At 34.7% G+C, this 18,409-nt stretch overlaps 1 protein-coding gene and 1 pseudogene across 1 annotated transcript; both read left to right on the top strand.

The window, feature by feature from the left end:
- Nucleotides 1-1,040: 1,040 nt before the first annotated feature.
- On the top strand, nucleotides 1,041-4,915 carry LOC117630447 (zinc finger MYM-type protein 1-like). The gene is made up of 4 exons (XM_034363167.1): nucleotides 1,041-1,249; nucleotides 2,025-3,094; nucleotides 3,182-4,342; nucleotides 4,773-4,915. Exons 1-4 carry the CDS (start codon nucleotides 1,041-1,043, stop codon nucleotides 4,913-4,915), a joined length of 2,583 nt encoding a protein of 860 aa, XP_034219058.1.
- A 12,427-nt stretch (nucleotides 4,916-17,342) lies between these two features.
- LOC117633325 lies at nucleotides 17,343-17,431 on the top strand (annotated as a pseudogene).
- The last annotated feature ends 978 nt before the right edge of the window (nucleotides 17,432-18,409 follow it).

Here is an 18,409-nt window from a genome sequence, read left to right as displayed (position 1 = left end):
AGGCCCAAGAACAACAAATAATGTCCATGGACGTGTCCAAATTTACTCCAAGAAAGAAGAAGTATTGGGGGGATAAACAAGATGAAATTATGCAAGAACTTGCAGAGGGTCAACAGTCTACCGTTAATCCTGAAGATAACTCAGGGGACTATTATCCAAGCCCCCATGACGGTGGTTATTAGTTTATTCTTATTGGCATTCATGTATGGTGAATTTGAAGTAGTGTGTTTTCTTTTATAATTATATTGTGTGTTTTCTTTTGAAATAGAATTATATTTGTGGAATTTTAATTTTTTAAGGTCAAATTGTTCACAAAATTTAATTATGAAGTTATTTAAAAAGATTGAATGAAGAAAAGTTATCCATAAATATAAAACAAAAAACAAAAAAATTAGACAAACCATTCTTAAACAATTTAATAAAGTTGCGGACTTAAAATTTGAGTCCGTAGGGTTGGGAGAAAAAACTATTTGAATCCGAGCAAAACCCAAATAGTCACTTTTTGGAGGGGGGAAATTTGGGTTTAGCCCTTCATGGGTTGGAGAAAGCCTTAGATATACCTCAAACGACACACACACACCCCAAACACCACTATATTTATGATGCATATGTAATGCAGTGCAAATATCATTTATCTCTGCTGAATAATAATACAGACAATAACAATAATATTTTAGATTTAATCACATGAATACCTAACGTCGAACAATATCCATGAAGAAACATCAATAATATAATAATATTCACCGAGCAAAACAACAATAATATTCATAATTATAATACTATGTATAAGCACAAAGATTAAAAGTGATATGGTCTAATCATTGGGGAATCAGGAAACCCTACTTCATGTCCGACTAGTTAGATTACCCAATTACCCTTCCAATCCTTCTGTTTCCACTCGAGCCTAAATCGAACAATAAGGACAAATAATAATCAGTGCTTTTGCTTAACATAATTTTTGGCCAAAAAGTTATAGGTCGCGAATGGTCTTGAAACTAATGTTAACTGATTTAGAATGAAAAACCAAGTTAGGGAGGATGACGAACGACAACAACCTTGCACCACATGTACTCAACACCAGTGGCGGATCCACGTTGGGACAAGAGGGGTCGGACGACCCCTTGGAAGGCTGGAAATTGGGGAAGGGAGTCCATGGAAGCCCCCTTGGACAGCACCTGGAAGCCCCCTTGAATGCACACAATGTGCTCGACGAAATGCCCTGTGCAGCTACGCAGCTGCGCTGCGCGTAATTTTTTTTTAAACCTGCCTTGCCAAACGACGTCGTTTGGTCAAGGCTCAGTCAAAATTTTTTTTAATTGACCTGGCCTCATAACGACATCGTTTTGGGCCAGGTTTTAAAATAAAAAAATTAAAAAAAAACCAGAACCACACACACGCACAACACTCTGCACAGATTCATTTTCTCCTTCATTCCCAATTCCACAGCCCCTCTCTTCCCATCCTCTCAAACCCTAACCTCCCAACCTTGGACAACCTCCATCAACTCTTCACCGGTGGCCCAGTGCCGATCACCACCACCTTCTACCGCCGTCCGCCGCCCATTTTTTAAACTACAAGTAAGTAAGCATGGAAAATCTGATATTAATAATTATAGTGATAATATATATTGTTGATATTGATATTTTTTTTTATGTAATGAAATTTATGGATATGAATCATATTGATTGATTGAGTTTATGCTTGATTGAGTTTATGCTTGAAATTTATGGATATGAATCATATTGATATATTTTTTTTTTATGTAATTAAATTTATGGATATGAATCATAGTGATAATCATATTAATGTAGATTGATTGAGTTTATGCTTGATTGATAATATGAATTGATTGAGTATATTGAATATTGATTGCTATTTGATATGATAATTTGGTATATTGAATATTGATTGATATGGGTTTAGGGAGTATATTGAATATTGAGAGTGGGTTATTGAAATTTTCATATTCATATGATAATTTGGATAAAAATTAATGATTGATTGAATTAATTGATTTGTAGATTTATGGAACGATTCTTTAAAAGAAAATTATCTACTGATAGTTCTTCTCTGTCTAATCCGGGTAGTTCAAATGCAAGACCAATTGAAGTAGATGAGATCTTAGCTAATCTTCAAGCAGACCCTGGACTAAGAACTCGAATGGCGGATTATAGTCCTAATATTCGGGATGAGATCCGAAGAGCATATCTACAAAAGGGACCTTGTCAACCTAGAAGTTATAAATTCCCACAAACTAATCAATTAGGAATTAATAGACGCTTCATTGCTCATTGGTTTGATGATCATGATTGGTTGGAATATAGTATTGCTAAAGATGCTGCGTTTTGTCTTCATTGTTATCTCTTCAAATCTAATTTTGATCAAGTGGGTGGTGATGCATTCACTGGGGTAGGCTTCAATAATTGGAAGAAGGCGAAAGAAAGATTTAACCTTCATATTGGACCGGTTGGTAGTGTTCACAACCAAGCTAGAGAAGTTGCTTACAATTTGATGCATCAAACTACACACATTGAAACAATTGTGATCAAACAAACAAGCCAAGCTTGCACGGCTTATCGCACTTGCTTGAATGCATCACTTAAGTGCACTAGGTATTTGTTGCGGCAAGGGCTTTCTTTTCTTGGTCATGATGAAAGTGCACAATCAAGTAATAAAGGGAATTATTTAGAGCTCTTGCAATTTCTTGCGGATCATGATGAAAAAGGTAAGGCCGTTGTGTTGGAAAATGCTCCGGGAAATTTAAAGTTAATAGCTCCTTCAATTCAAAAAGATCTTGTCAATTCTTGTGCTAAAGAAACCATTGATCTTATCTTGAGTGATGTAAAAGATAGATATTTTTCAATAATGGTGGATGAAGCACGTGATGTTTCAATAAAGGAGCAAATGGCGATGGGGTTGCGTTATGTGAATGACAAAGGACAAATAATTGAAAGGTTTGTGGGGGTTCAACATGTAACCGACACTACTTCAAGTGCACTAAAGGAAGCCATTGATGAATTCTTTTCTTCCGCGAATTTGAGCTTTTCCAAGCTACGAGGACAAGGTTATGATGGAGCTAGTAATATGAGAGGTGAGTTCAATGGCCTTAAGACAAAGATTTTGAGAGAACAACCTTGTTCATTTTATGTTCATTGCTTTGCTCATCAACTTCAACTAGCTCTTGTTGCGGTAGCAAAGAAAAACATTGATGTCAACTCTTTTTTCACAACGGCTAATAGTTTGGTTAATGTTGTTGGAGCATCTTGTAAGCGTCGTGATGCACTTAGAGCACAATACCAAGAAGAGCTTGTGAGAGCTTTTGAAGATGATTGTCTTATAACGGGGCGGGGCTTAAATCAAGAAACTACTCTCAAACGTGCCGGCGATACACAATGGAACTCACATTATGGTACGTTGATTAGTATCATTTCTATGTTCCCATCTGTGGTGAATGTGCTTCAAATAATTGTTGATGATAATCCTAATGATAGTTCGGGTGAAGCCTATAAGTTATGGAGAGAAATACAATCTTTTGAGTTTGTGTTTCACTTATTTGTAATGAAAGCTATATTGGGAATAACAAACACTTTGTCTCTAGCATTGCAAAAGAAAGATCAAGACATTGTGAGTGCAATGAATTTAGTGAAAACATGCAAGGAAAACCTGCAGTTGATGAGGGATAATGAGTTTGAAGAATTGGTTGAGCAAGCATCCTCGTTTTGTTACAAACATGATATTATAGTTCCTACCATGGATGAGGAATATGTAATTCGAGGGAGATCACGGCGTAATGCTCCAATGAAGACAAATTATCATCGTTATCGTGTGGAGATCTTTATTCATGTAATTGATGGGCAACTTGCGAAATTAAATGATCGCTTCAACGAGGTAAGTACTGAGTTACTTACTTGTTTGGCATGCTTGAGTCCAAAAAATAACTTTGTGGCTTTTGACAAACGAAAGCTAGTTCGTCTTTCTCAATTTTATCCTTATGATTTTTCGGATAGAGACTTATTGATGCTTGAAGATCAACTTGGTGTTTATGTTCATCATATGCGTTTGAGTAGTGATTTTTCTCAATTGGAAGGGATTAGTAGTCTTGCGGAAAAAATGGTGGAGAAAGGAATGCATGAAATATTTCCTTTTGTGTATTTGCTTCTTACATTGGCTTTGGTTTTACCGGTTGCAACTGCATCAGTGGAGAGGGCATTTTCCGCCATGAATATTATTAAAAATCCACTTCGCAATAGAATGGGAGATCAATGGTTGAATGATAGCTTGATTGTTTACATTGAGAGAGATGTTTTTGCTTGTATTGATAACGAAATTATAATGCAACGTTTTCAGAATATGAAAACTCGTCGTGGACAATTGTAACTTGTATTATTGGTTTTGTTAACTTCTGTTAAGTCTTGTACAAATTAGTGCCTTTAACTTAGGATTTAAATTACCTTCCTTAGGTAGTCTTTTTGGCTCTATATATTGGCCTTCTTCTGTATTGCAAACACACAAATTTACAAGATATTATTTTATATGGTATCAGAGCCTACACTGGTCTTTGTTAAAACTCTAAACCTCCTTTCAAGCCTCTCTTCACCCTACAATCACCATATCTCTTGACCAGTCAGTCATGGCTGCCAATCAATCATCATCTCAGAAGCCTTTTTATCATTGCAATTTTTGCAAACTTGACGGTCACTCTCAATCATGCTGCTGGAAAAATCCTAACATAAAATCTTATATGCTTTGTAAGTTTTGTGATGTTGCAGGACACACTGAATCTCATTGTAAGAAGAAGAACATGTATTCTTCTTCGAGTATTGTTTCTGCTGGTTCCTTTGCTGCTATGACCACCAACACATTGGCTGAACCATCGCTGACTTCAGAACAATATAATCAGCTTATTGCCTAGTTATCATATGGTAAAAATAATTCAATAGCCAATCTGGCAAGTAACCCATTATGTTTTAATTCATCATTCAATATTAGTTCTTGGATCGTCGATTCCGGTGCCACATATCATATGGTTTCCAATGCTAATTTTTTAGTAACCAATAACCACACTTTACCTAGTGTTTTACCCATTCCTGCAACAGATTTTGAACATTCCCATCTTTCTTTAGCTTCCGCTCATCCACTTACCTTACCATATTTATCTAACCCAGAAACACAAGCCACTCCAGACACTAACACGTCTCCCTCTACTCCACCGACCAACATACCTTCTTCTCCACCAACCAACATACTTTCTTCTTTCCCATCTCTTTTGCCTCCATCTCCCACCGAAACACCTACACCAGCCATCACAAATTTCAATACTTCATCTACCATTATAGCACCTCCCTCATCTTTTCCTCCTCCTCGTAGTCGCAAACCACCTGGTTACCTTAATGATTATCACTGCTACCAATCTTAAGCAACCTCTTGAACTTCAAGTCAACATGGTACCAAGTATCCTCTCTCCAAATATTTAACTTATGATCATTTTTCTCTACCTCATCAAAGTTTTCTTGCATCTATTTCCACTATAATTGAGCCTGACTCCTTCCATAAAGCAAATAAATATCTAGAATGGCGTCATGCCATGAAAATTGAACTTGCAGCATTAGAAGACAATAATACATGGGCTCTCACAAAATTGCCACCTCATAAGCAAGCCATCAATCGTAAATGAGTTTACAAAATCAAGCGTCATTCCGATGGTGCCATTGAACGCTTCAAAGCTCGCTTGGTTGCCAAGGGCTACACACAAATGCACGGGGTGGACTATCATGAAACTTCTCACTATTGCCAAACTTACTACTGTTCGGGTTCTATTATCCATGGCAATTTCTAAAGGTTGGCCTATTCAACAATCAGACGTTAACAATGCCTTCATTCACAGTGATTTGAGTGAACATATGCAACTTCCTCTTGGTTATTCCGACAAGGGGGAACATTTGGTATGACGTCTTAACAAATCCATTTATGGCTTAAACCAAGCCTCTCGGTGCTGGTTTGCTAAGTTTTCTCATGCATTGCTTGATGCGGGTTTCTCTCAATCCAAAGCAGATTATTCACTATTTTATCGTCATAAAGGTAAGTCATCTATTTTCTTGCTTGTATATGTTGATGAAATAATTATCACAGGTACTGATGCTGCAACTATATACATCATCAAGAAGTTTTTACATCAACGATTTCATTTTAAGGACCTTCGGGACTTAAAATTATTTTCTTGGAATAGAAGTCTCTCGCTCATCTCATGGATTATATTTAAGCCAACATAAATATGCACTAGACATTTTACAAGATTCTGGTTTTCTCAGTGCCCGTCCAGTTTTATTTTCCATACAGCAAAATCTCAAGTTAAATAATGAGGATGGCGAGTTATTACACAATCCAGCAACTTACAGACGACTGATTTATCTCATTATCACTCGACCAAATATTGTTCATACAGTTCACATCTTGAGTCAATTCAAGCGAAGTTCTCGCACACCTCACAAAGAAGCTGCTAATCAATTACTACCTTATTTAGATGGGACTCCAGGTCAAGGAATCCTTTTATCAGTTTCAAATAATTTTCAATTAACAACTTATTATGATTCTAATTGGGCTAGTTGTCCAATGACGAGAAGGTCTACAACCAGTTTCTTCATACTCCTTGAACAAAGTCCAATTTCATGGAAAATAAAGAAGCAAGTTACTGTTTCTCGTTCATCTTCTGAAGCGGAATACAGAGCAATGGCTGTAACTACTTGTGAACTTCAATGGTTACAATATCTTCTTCATGACCTTGGCATACCACACTCCACACCAAGTTTGCTTTATTGTGATAACCAAGCTGTCTTACACATAGCGGCCAATCCTGTATCCATGAGCGTAATAAACATATAAAACTTGATTGTCATGTTACTTGAGAAAAGATCCAAGATGGTACTATTTGAACTGCTTATATTCCTTCAAAAGACCAAATTGCATATGTGTTTACCAAATCTTTAGGGAAAAATCAATTTCAGCGACTTAAAGGCAAGCTGAGTATTCTTGATCTTCACACTCCAACATGAGAGGGAATATTGAAGATATTCGAAGATTAAATAATGTATTGTACATTATTTGTTATCTTGTATAGGATTAGTCAACTTCTCTGTTAAGTCTTGTACAAATTAGTTCCTTTAACTTAGGATTTAAATTACCTTTCTTAGGTAGTCTTTTTGGCTCTATATATTGGCCTTCTTCTGTAATGCAAACACACAAATATACTAGATATTATTTTACATTTACATATAAAGATTGGTGAAAACGTAGCTACGGTTAGTGAGAAATTCGAACCCAAAAATCTGAATTTTCGTTTTCTAGCTTCCTCTGTTTTGGAGTTTTGAAAACCTAACTTCACTCCAATATTTGATCTCCCAAAACTTAACCAAAATCAATGAAATCAAAAGGGTTTTGACCCTTGTTATTCCTAGTTTCCAAAATATCAAAATCTTCCAAAATGTACTTCACATATCAAAGAAACACGAGAGCCAAAGTAAGGCCCAGGAACTGAAATTTCTAGAAAAATACAAAGTTTCAGAATTTTCTCAAAAGTGTCTTTCAACACACCTCAAATACCATCCTTAAGGTTCAAAATCATACTCCAACATCATATCCTTGGCCTAAACTTACCAAAAACAAGATTTGGATCTAAAGTTTGAACACCCAAACCCAAAAATTTATCAACACACCCAAAATCTGAAAATCTTGATTTCAAAATTCCTTTTTTGATTTTCTTATGCCTTAAAAGTTTCATAAATCATTTCTCCAACTCAAATACAACCATAAATCTACTCAAACAATTAATTATACAAAAATTCAAGAATTGAAATGAACTTAGAACAAGAATCCTACCTTTCATCCTTCCAATGGCTTCAACTCTTAACCTTTTTTTTTGGAGATATTTAGTGATATACCAATTCTTAGCACTAATATTATAGATAAACCCTACACCATTGAATTTCTATAAACAAAAAAAAAAAAAAAACCCAAAAATTAACAGCTGGCTTTATTGAATTTAATATTAATTATTAAATTACTTTGATGCCCTATTGAGTGTTTTGGGTATTTTTATGAGATTTTGATGTTAGACTTGTTTTAAGAAATTAATGGCAGTTTTGTAATTTATTAGAAGTTAAAAGCCTCTTTGTTATGTTGTAAATGAACTTTGGGTGTGTTTCTAAAGTCCATTTCTTATAAGGTATTTTTATAATTTGGGCCCCTACATTGGGTATAATAGTGAATCTTCCTTTTTTTTTTTCTACCTCTTACATTTCTTTCTTAATTCTCTTGTGGATGTAATAGTAATAACCTCCATCTCCTTTATTTCCAAGTCTTCTCCTCTCTCTCTCTCTCTCCCTCCATCTTCTTTTTCTCCCTCCTGTCAACAAATCACCTCCCTTAGCTCTAAAAAAAATTCAGCTTCATTAAGGAAGACACCTTAGGCTAGGTGAGTCATAACTTTAGGCTAGGCTACTCACCACTTTAGAATAGGTGACTCACTACTTTAGATTAGGTGACTCATCCTTTTATAATGGTGGATTGAAAGCTTGAAGCAAGGGGGGAAGAGTGGGAGGAGGGTGGTTTGATGCCCTCCACGTTTCAGAATTTTATTTATTTATTTTTTTTTTGTTGCATGCAAATGTATTTTGGTAATCTTTCACACACAGGGGTATTTTGGTCATTTTTGTCCAACTTGAAATTAAACACACTTAATTTAATAATCTCAATCCAAAATCACTTGAAAAAATACCCATAATCATTCTCCACTATAATATTATTATTCACTGAAATATGAAAATCCATTTTGAATTTTTCGAGATATTACACAGAATTCCGGGTGAGAAAAAAATATTTAAAAATCCGAATTTTCTCTTCAAAGATAAACTAACAAAATAATATTCATTATAATATATATATATAATATAAAATAAAAACCCAGAAATCCCCATCCTCCACCACCCCCACCCCCACCCCCACCCCAAAACGCAGCAACACAATCCTGACAATCAACTCATACACCATCCTTCTCCCTTGTAAATGTCCAAGAAATCGTGTATGAACTTGAAAAAATGCTTAATAATTTAGGGGGGTTTATATAGTTAATCTTTATATTTAATGTCTTTATAGTTTGTACTAACGGGCTCTAGCTTAGTGGGAAAATGACATTGACTTGTAAATCATTGGTCAGGTTTTAACCCCCATATCACATTGGTAATGTGTGTGTAAGAAACCTCATCCTCTTTGTAGTTTAGATTATAGCTCGTATACAAAAAACGTCTCAATATTTTGTGGTATTGCACTCTTGTCGGTTGGTAATTAACTTGTATAATGATTCTTTGTCACAGAATTCTACAATAACAATGCAAAGACTAACGTGGATAGAGTAACCAGGATAGATATCCGGAATTGTAACGTCAGTAATGCAGTTCGTGAAAAGTTTGGACGATATAAGCTTCAAATTAAACGATCTGGAATGTTTTATTTTACTTACACTTTCAAAAAGCGTTGTGATGAAGGACAAAAATTAGTTGTTTGTGTCAAAAGTACAGTAACTCCCTATATCGAAATTCCCCTGTTGAAACTTGTGAGGGTGACTGACCTGAAAAAATGTGATTTGGCATGTTTTGCTCTACTATCACAATGAAGTACATGTTATTATATTGAGGAAAAAGATAAAATAATATTGTTGGCATGTTTTGCAAATTTATTAGCAGTTGTCAAAATGATGCTACTTCCATACACTTTCAAGGTGGCATTAATAGCATTAAGTGCCCTGTTTAAATGGCCTATGCCACATCATTATAAACATGATATCAAAATGTGAACAAATTTTTGGTGCATTCGAAAATTATTTTTTTTTTTCAAAGTAACTCATTTCATTAAAAATGAAAGGCATTATAATTTATAGGATTAATTACACTTCAGTACTTTATAGTTACACCCTTAAAACATGTCAGTCCCTATCTTTTTAATTTTTACAATAACATACTCCGAATTTTTAAATTTGTTACAATGTGATTCCACTATTAGGGTTTCCGTCAGATTTTTCTATTAGTTGCCTAAATGGCATTGCGGGTCCCACATTTTTTAATTTTTATTAATTTTCAATTGATTAAAATATGAATAAAATATTAAAAACAAAAATAATAATAATAATAAATCTATCTCTCTTCTCCCTGCATTTCCCCATCCCCTCTGCGACTTGCTTCTTCCCCCCAACCTGAATCCTCCACCGTACCCTCAGACCAAGACAACTTGTACTCGGAGTTCCATCAGATTTTCAAGCTTTTCCGAAAGGCTTTTGCGAAAGGGCTCCAGAGTTTTGACGACGTCGACGTTTTGGACCCTGCAAGAACACCAGCTATTGAGCTCGGATTCGCGATCAATTTATACATGAGATCTACGCTTTTTCTTTTTTCCTTCTTTTTATTATCTTTTCTTGTTAAGTTCCTTGAGATGTCTACTTAAATAGAAACAATTGTCTTGGTCTGAGGGTACAGTGGAGGATTCAGATTGGGGGTGGAAGAGATGGGTTCGTGGGGTTTGAAGGGTGATGGGTCATGGGGAATGCAGGGAGAAAGGGAGGGGGGACTGAGTCTTGATTCCGAATTACCGAAGCAAATTATCGCATGTAGATCTTTTTGGAGGATCCTATTTTCCGGGCATTCAGGAATCCTGTTAAGAAAATTTATGTCATGTTGCAGACAAGATTCTCGCTTTAAAATTTGCATTTCATTTATGATATTTTGCACATACATATTAATCAAATATTTTTTTTTGGGGGGAGAGAGGGGAGGAGAGGAGAGAAGAAAATCGCTGGGGGGGATGAGTTATGTGGATTATGGGTTCATGGGGGTTGGGGTCGTGGGGTTTGAAGGGTGGTGGTCATGGGAATGCAAGGAGAAAGGGAGGGGGAAGATGAAAATCGTAGGGGTGGGATGGGTTCTGTGGGTTATGGGTTCGTGGGGTTTGAAGGGTGGTGGTCATGAGGAATGCAGGGAGAAAGGGAGGGGGGAAGAAAATTGCAGGTGGGTTATGGGTTCGTGGGGGCTAGGGTTCTGGGTTCTAGTCATGGGGGGAGAGAGAGAGAGAGAAGTAAAGTTTCAAGATGGGTTTGTGGATTTTGACCCCAAAATCCCAACTTTAATAGAAAAATAGGACAAAAGCTAAGATGATGAAAGACCCAGATGGATAAAATGGGTTTCTGGATTTCAGAAAGACCAGCCAAGATCAAAGGAAACAATGGAAGAGAGAGAGAGAGAGAGAGAGAGAGAGAGAGAGAGATTTATTTGTAATTTTTTTAAAATATTTTATTCTTATTTTAATCAATTTAAAATTAACAAAAATTGAAAAATGTGGAATTCATAGTACCACGTTGGCAACTAACGAAGAGATTTAACAAAAACTCTAACGGCGGAACTACATTGTAACAAATTTAAAAGATCGAAGTATGTGATTGTAAAAATTGAAAAAATAGTGACTAACATGTCTTAAAAATATAATCACGGAGTATTAAATTGTAATTAACTCTAATTTATAAAAATAGGAAGTAAGCCTGTAAAATGGTCCGGGTTGGGGGGGTTAGCCCATACTCTACTTAGGCACAAGTTTTTTTGGCTCTATGGGTTAAACTGATCAGGCCAGCCCTATTTTAAATAGACTAAGCCCAAGCCTTACGAAAGGGCTAAAAAATTTCAAGCTCACGGGGGTCCTATATGGCATATCAAATAGGCCACATATAATTAATTAAGAGTGTGTTAAATGAACCCTAAAATTAACTGAGTATACCATATTATAAAAGTATATATTGAATTACTTATTTACCCTAATATAAAATGACCAAAAAGGATATATGGAATTGTGAAACAAATATAATTTTAATAAGTACACCCTACTAACCATATTCAACCCTAATCAAGAGATTGCTTGTCCTGTTGAGTTTTTAACGAAAGAGGTGGTGATTGCAAGAAGTTGGAATTGCAAAAAAAGTGTCAATAGTTTTAGTAGAAGCATAAATCCATATGAAAAGTCAAAGATTTATAAACACTATTAAAAAAATCAAGCTGAAAATCAACTATAAAATAATGCTACAAATATTATGGTGTACCAGGAGTATTTTTGGGTTTTATAGGGTGTACTTAGTTAATTTTATATTTTAATTAAAATATTATAGTGTACTTAGATCATACGGTGTACTCAGTTAATTTTAAAGTTCGTTTAGCAGCACTCTTAATTAAATATAATTATGCTTAATTAAATACAATGATCATTAATACTAGCTTACTTTTATAAGAATATTAAATGCAATAATAATTCATGTTAATAGTAAATGGGTCATTATATTCTTTCAAATATTTTAATTAAATATAAGTATAATTAATATTAATTTAGTATATTTATAAAAATATTATTTATTAACTTAAATATCGGGCCGCCCACAGGCCTAGAAATCATGGTGCAAGCCCTTCCCTTTAAATAGCTATTGTTTAATGTGAATTTTTGTTTTAACTTCTCCAACTTTTCATTTCCTTACCTATTGTAAATGTGAATTTCGTTTCTCAGTTCTCCAATCTCTTACATGTCCAGCAATAGAATCATGAAATTCCCAAATTTTGTGGATTCCGATTTTAGAAATTCTTGCTATTCTATTCTATTGTCTTCAATATATGAATTTCTTGCATGTGTTTTTTTTCGGGAACCCTAAAATAGGCTAACCAAGAGACTCACATGCTAATTAAAAAAATACAGCAATTAATGCATTATGTTGTTAAGAACATCAATAATGACTGTTCAATAGTTGAATGCAATAGAAAAAATACATTGATTAAATTTTTTTTTTTCAAACATATTCAAAATTGGTCTTTGTTTAAAGATCTTTTTGAGAATATTGCAATGGTACAATTTTTAGTGTTATTAAATTTATAACTTTTATTTTATTTGAGTACGTAAAAAACGTGTAAGTAGATATAATTATTGATATGAAGCTATTAAACTGTACCATTGCAAGTAAAATTGCAGTTCAATTCAATAGATGCCAAAAAAAAATCAATTTATTGAACTATTACAGTGAATAAACAACGATTATGAATGCTCTAACTTATTGGCATAAGTACAAAACCTCAGCCCAACAAAAATCAAAACAGAAAATTAGCACAAATGAGACCCATTTCCAAAAATTCAGACCAATACAAAACAAAGAGAAAACTAAATCCGAGAACAAGCTACCGTTGCACCAGTCCCTTCCCACATCCTGCACCACCATCTTAAGTCCACAACTACTAGAGAAGGGTAACCAGTAACTAGACATACCATTGTTAGTTCAATTCTAAAATAAATTCCAATTGAATCTCTAAAATTAGGCCTAAAGAGAGTTAGTCCATTTTAAAGTGCTTCAAAAGCAAATTACTACTAATTTAGTAATACTTTTATCTCCTAATATTTAAGAGGTTTCAAGTTCTAACACACAAATAGATAAAGAGGGAAAGACGATTGAGTGATTTTATTTGTCGATCTGAATGATTGAGGTATTGTGCGCCCAATTCAGAGGCAAACTTGATCAAGAAAAAAACAAAAAGAAGAGTGGAAAATTGTTTAAGAATATTCAATTATGCATGCAAATATGCCATCAAAATTATGTATATAAAATGTAAGAAGCAGCACCTGCAGCATTTCAAACTCTCACTTAAAAAAATCCTTTCTTCGAATTCTTAGATCTTCAAATCATTACACGTATCCATTCCCTTCGAAATTTCAACTGGAAAAGCAAAGGGCATCTAGCCATGATTGTGGTTTGACCATAAAATTATATATTCCCCATAATCTAAATGCCATAAATAAAATATCATCTACGTTGACATAAAGGTTGCCCTACAATTGTGTGATTAGATAACCAAAGCAAAACAAAAAGAAAAAGTGTCAAATTCTCCAACTTTGGGTCTTGGAGGCTTTTGAGTGGGGGCGAGAAGAAAATATTTGTATGTGTACGTATTCACCATGAATACATATTCAGTCAACGTATGTTGGCCAGTTGATAAGCTTGGAATATGCTTGGATGCCCAAACCACTTGGAAGCAATAACTTGGGATGGAGAAGTTTGACCTTTCTTTGTCTTTTTTTAGTTTATTGTGGCTAGGAGAGAGCGTGGTATATGATTCATTGCCTCTTTTGAGGGAAATCTTAACCCCCAAGTCATTGCTCCCCAACCCCACACCCCCAATTCCCCTAGTCCAATACAAGGACTTGCCTCCACTACTTCTAAAATTCATGCTGTTTTCATTATTAATGTGTCAAATTCGACAAGAACTATGAGTTAGGATCCTCTGCTTTTCATGTAGCTAGGGTGAACTTTGTTATTTTCATGTGGGGTGGATATAATTATTGTCTTAAATCAAGTAAGGTCACTAGTATATATTACTTACAATTACGGATCCTTCACTATTTTGTGTTGCATATTTTGCTTATGCAAATAAAACTATATCAGATTAGAGCTTTCAAGTTCAAATTCTCATGACATCATAATTTTGTGTGTGTATGAGAAATCTCCCTCTCCTACAGTTTAGACTATTACTTGTACTAAATAAAAAATAAAAAACTATGTCAGAGTAATTAAACCTAACTTCACCTTTGGAACATGTAAAGAGAGTTCATTTTTGTGGTCTAAAAGCAAGTCCCCCTCAAGTTTTTCTCTACTTCTAGGAAGGACTCAAACCTAGAGAGAGGTGGTCAGGTCAAAGTGGTCATTTCATTGATCCTTGTCAAATCCAAATTCCACCCCTTGATATGGGGCAATCAATTCTTACATGAATCACCCTTGATATAATATTGTTGATTCCTTCCCTTAAGCACTTCCGAACTCTGTACGGGTGCCTCTGATTTGCACACCAAGCCTTCTTTGGACCAGGATTTCGGCCTTTGCTAGCCTAATTGCGTTTGTGTTCTTCAAGTTTTACAAGCCTCGAGACATTGGGGCTAGAACAGATGGGCCCATGAACATATAGCCATTCCCACTTTGGGATGAGTTAGGGCAGCCCCAAATTGACGGCGAAATTGGGAAAATTTTCTAGGATTTTAATCATTTGTAAGAGAAAGAAAAAAATAACAACATTCACATGAAAAACTAATAGCAAAAAAAACATGGAAAGTATACTTACTACAAGAGGACAACCTTCAAAGGTAAAGTCATCGATTGAGACTCTAGGGTTGAAAATCAAATGTCATACTTGTGGGATAAAAAATATTCACTAGGCAACTCCAAATCAGTATGTGTCCATAATTAGGGTAAAAGATATGACCGCTCAACTTTACACGTCCGCATGTCACACAACATTATTCCTAATCGTCCCAAATATAGAGCTGGATAAAGTCTATGAACTTATTAGGCTGAGTTTTATCTCAAAAAAATTTGGTGAAATTTAAATCAATCGTTTCGTTTAACATAGGCTATTTTAGAAACCTACTTTTCTGACGTAGGAAAATTGTGTTTGATTTATAATCACTAACATCCTGATACTAACAAAAGCTTTTCTTGTATTGTAACCCGATCACTGTCAATTCATGTACCTGTAATCCACTTTAGTCGATTCCCATGTGAACTAGGGCTTAGGGGGTTTCAATTTAGACATGCAATTTGCAAATTCCACTTGATATGCTCTGCGGCTGGCTCGGCTACTTGAGTCTCAAATCCATTCAGACTATGATTGCATATCAACCAGCCACATGGCCAGCATTTAGCAAACCCCACTTTCTCTTAGTGATATAGCATTGCATCGTAGGACATCTTTTATAATCAGTCACATTTTTATTTCATTAACATGCATGCAATAATGTTAATGGAGTCTTTTGCCTAGTAGAAAAGAGCCTTCACTTGTATAATAATGATCTCGTATTGGAATTCTTATGACATCATAATTGTTTGTGTGAGAAAACACCCTCTTTCCTGAAGAAAACATATACTTAAATCATTTTTTTATAGATTATAAACTACAACATACATTGAATCATAAATTCAAGAATCAGATAATAATTGGATCGATGGCCATGCCATGCTGATGGTCAATTGAGCATGTCCTGCGGAGTGCTCTCCAATACACAAGTAACGCAAAGCAAAGCATATGGGTGCTCCTCCACCAACAATAACCACCCATATATATATATATATATATATATGTCCCAATGACACTCCTTTTTCTAAGTGTGTAGGAACCCTATATTTGTAGGACCCTATTGCCTTAACTTTATGCCCCAATATAGCCGGCAAATTAAATCCTTCCAACCGTTTTTGGCCCGTTAGGCCCCAACCACCTAGTCAATTTGGCCATGCCTCCCCACCCCTAAGTGTCCCTTGTGGGACCTCTTGTTAAACTATATTTTAGCTTAAGATTACTCCACCTAGTTAATTTCCATACTCTCTAATTTCAATTTTGACGGACTTTTTGTGCATCGGGGATTAGACTACATTTAGAAGAGAAATACTATTAAATTAAAAATTAATTTATTTAATTTTATTGAATTCTATTATTTATCTTATTGTTTTAAATCATCTAAGTTGCTTCTTCAAGTGGTTCTATTTTGAACCAATTGTACATGTGTACAAGGAGACAAACACAATAACTTGAAATTGTAAACTTGTATAATAACTCTATTTTTTGATATGTTAATGTTATGTTGTTAAACAATTAATTTCAACTTACAGTTACATAATAATTTATTTAACTAATAATTGAAACACAGTCAAATCAAACATGCTACCAAACCAAGTGATAAAATTCCTTGTAATCATATAGGATATATAACCGAATCATCTCTCTCTCTCTCTATGATTGAACGAAAGACAGTCACCGTAATGGGGGTGACATGGGTCTATGCCTTCACAACTTTTCAACGCATGCATGATGGCTATGTGGGAAAAGCCTCCCCCAACAAGTCTTGCAAAAGAGAGTTCACGTGGGGCAAGCCAAAGCTTTTTGGCTTTTTGCTTTATCAAAAGTCGGTGCGTTTGTTGATATATCCTCCTCTAGAAACTATAGATAAATACAATATTACAGAAAAGGCACCAAAAATAGATTCAAATCCCTCTCTCACATCAAAATTAAACATCATCCTCTATTTTATTAAGCGAAAGACCCACTTGAGCATTCTGCTTTTCTTGTCAAGGTAATATTCTTATTCATCTTAATTCGCTTTTTACGCTCTGCCAGACAAGCCATATTTCTTTACCGCCACACTTTATATAGGAGGACAACAGGGCCATAGCTTCAACTTTTCAGAGCCCTTTCTTATATAAACAAATACATGCACATACTAAATCAACTATTCAAGATGTCCCCTTCGGGACATACGTTACAGAGAAGATTAGCATAGTTCCTGTGCAAGAATGACACGCATAAATTGAAAAATTGTCCAAATTTTTTAAAAAGGGAAAAAAAAAGAATTATTCAATTTGCTATCAACTTGAATTTTTTTCTTTCTAGTTTTCTTTTTGTTGGAGCGTTAAAAGGGTGAAGAGAACTTGCTGCACAAGCTAAGTGTAAATACAATTTTAAACTCTAAACAACTGATTTGACCGGGAATGTGAATATCATTCATTCTAACCCTAAAAGAATCTAATTTCAAATCCTCACACTTGCTAAGAATAACACAGCCGAAGACTAATGAATTAGTGGGAATTCGAGGATCAAGGAACAAGATTGAAAAGTAGAACTAAAACTTGGGGCATAATTTGTAGGTGTTATGATGTGTGAACAAAGAAATATGTCATATAGTTGTCATATCTATAACTTTATTAAGAAAAATCATGCAATGATGGAGAATCACTGTGGATACAGTTGCTCATAATTTTGTGTAGCTCATGTTCCTTAATTTCTTTGGGTCAATTGCATTTTACCCCTTCAAATATATATACATCAAATTTCAAATTGTCCCGTAAAGTACAAAATGTGTTGCAACATCAACCGTAAAGTTGGTAATTTAAATGTTAACCCAAATCTAATTTTGTGCACATGTTTACATTTTGTTAAGGCATGCTCAAGCTATTCCTAGGATCCGGATCCACCCTCTTCATTTGGTTGCATTTTTTGTTCATGTTATGAATTCATCACTTAGTTTATTCACATAAGACCTTAAGATAGTAAAATTTTATAGACTCATAGTTTCAATATAGAGAGCATGATTTCAATCGCCAAGATTATCATCCTCCCTTTTCTCCTTTTCTACTACAATAATTCATATAAAATAATACTCGAATTTCATTTTGTTCCTCAAATTAAGTTGTAATATCTTATTACATGGTGCTCTTAAATTATTCTTAATAAATAGTACAATGATAATTAGTATACATGTATGTATATACACATGTGCAGTGTGGGAGCGGGAAGATACCTATAACCTT

This window comes from Prunus dulcis, chromosome 6, assembly GCF_902201215.1.
Source record: "Prunus dulcis chromosome 6, ALMONDv2, whole genome shotgun sequence".
NCBI lineage: Eukaryota > Viridiplantae > Streptophyta > Magnoliopsida > Rosales > Rosaceae > Prunus > Prunus dulcis.
This window is presented reverse-complemented; position numbering and strand designations above follow the sequence as displayed.

What these genes read in the sequence shown, in the direction of transcription:
- LOC117630447 (XM_034363167.1), top strand. Translation starts at nt 1,041, where the DNA reads ATGACGAACGACAACAACCTTGCACCACATGTACTCAACACCAGTGGC. An exon ending in GCTACGCAGCTGCGCTGCGC is followed by an intron (nt 1,250 to 2,024) that starts GTAATTTTTTTT and finishes ATTGATTTGTAG; the next exon opens with ATTTATGGAACGATTCTTTA. An exon ending in TAACGAAATTATAATGCAAC is followed by an intron (nt 4,343 to 4,772) that starts GTTTTCAGAATA and finishes GTGATGTTGCAG; the next exon opens with GACACACTGAATCTCATTGT.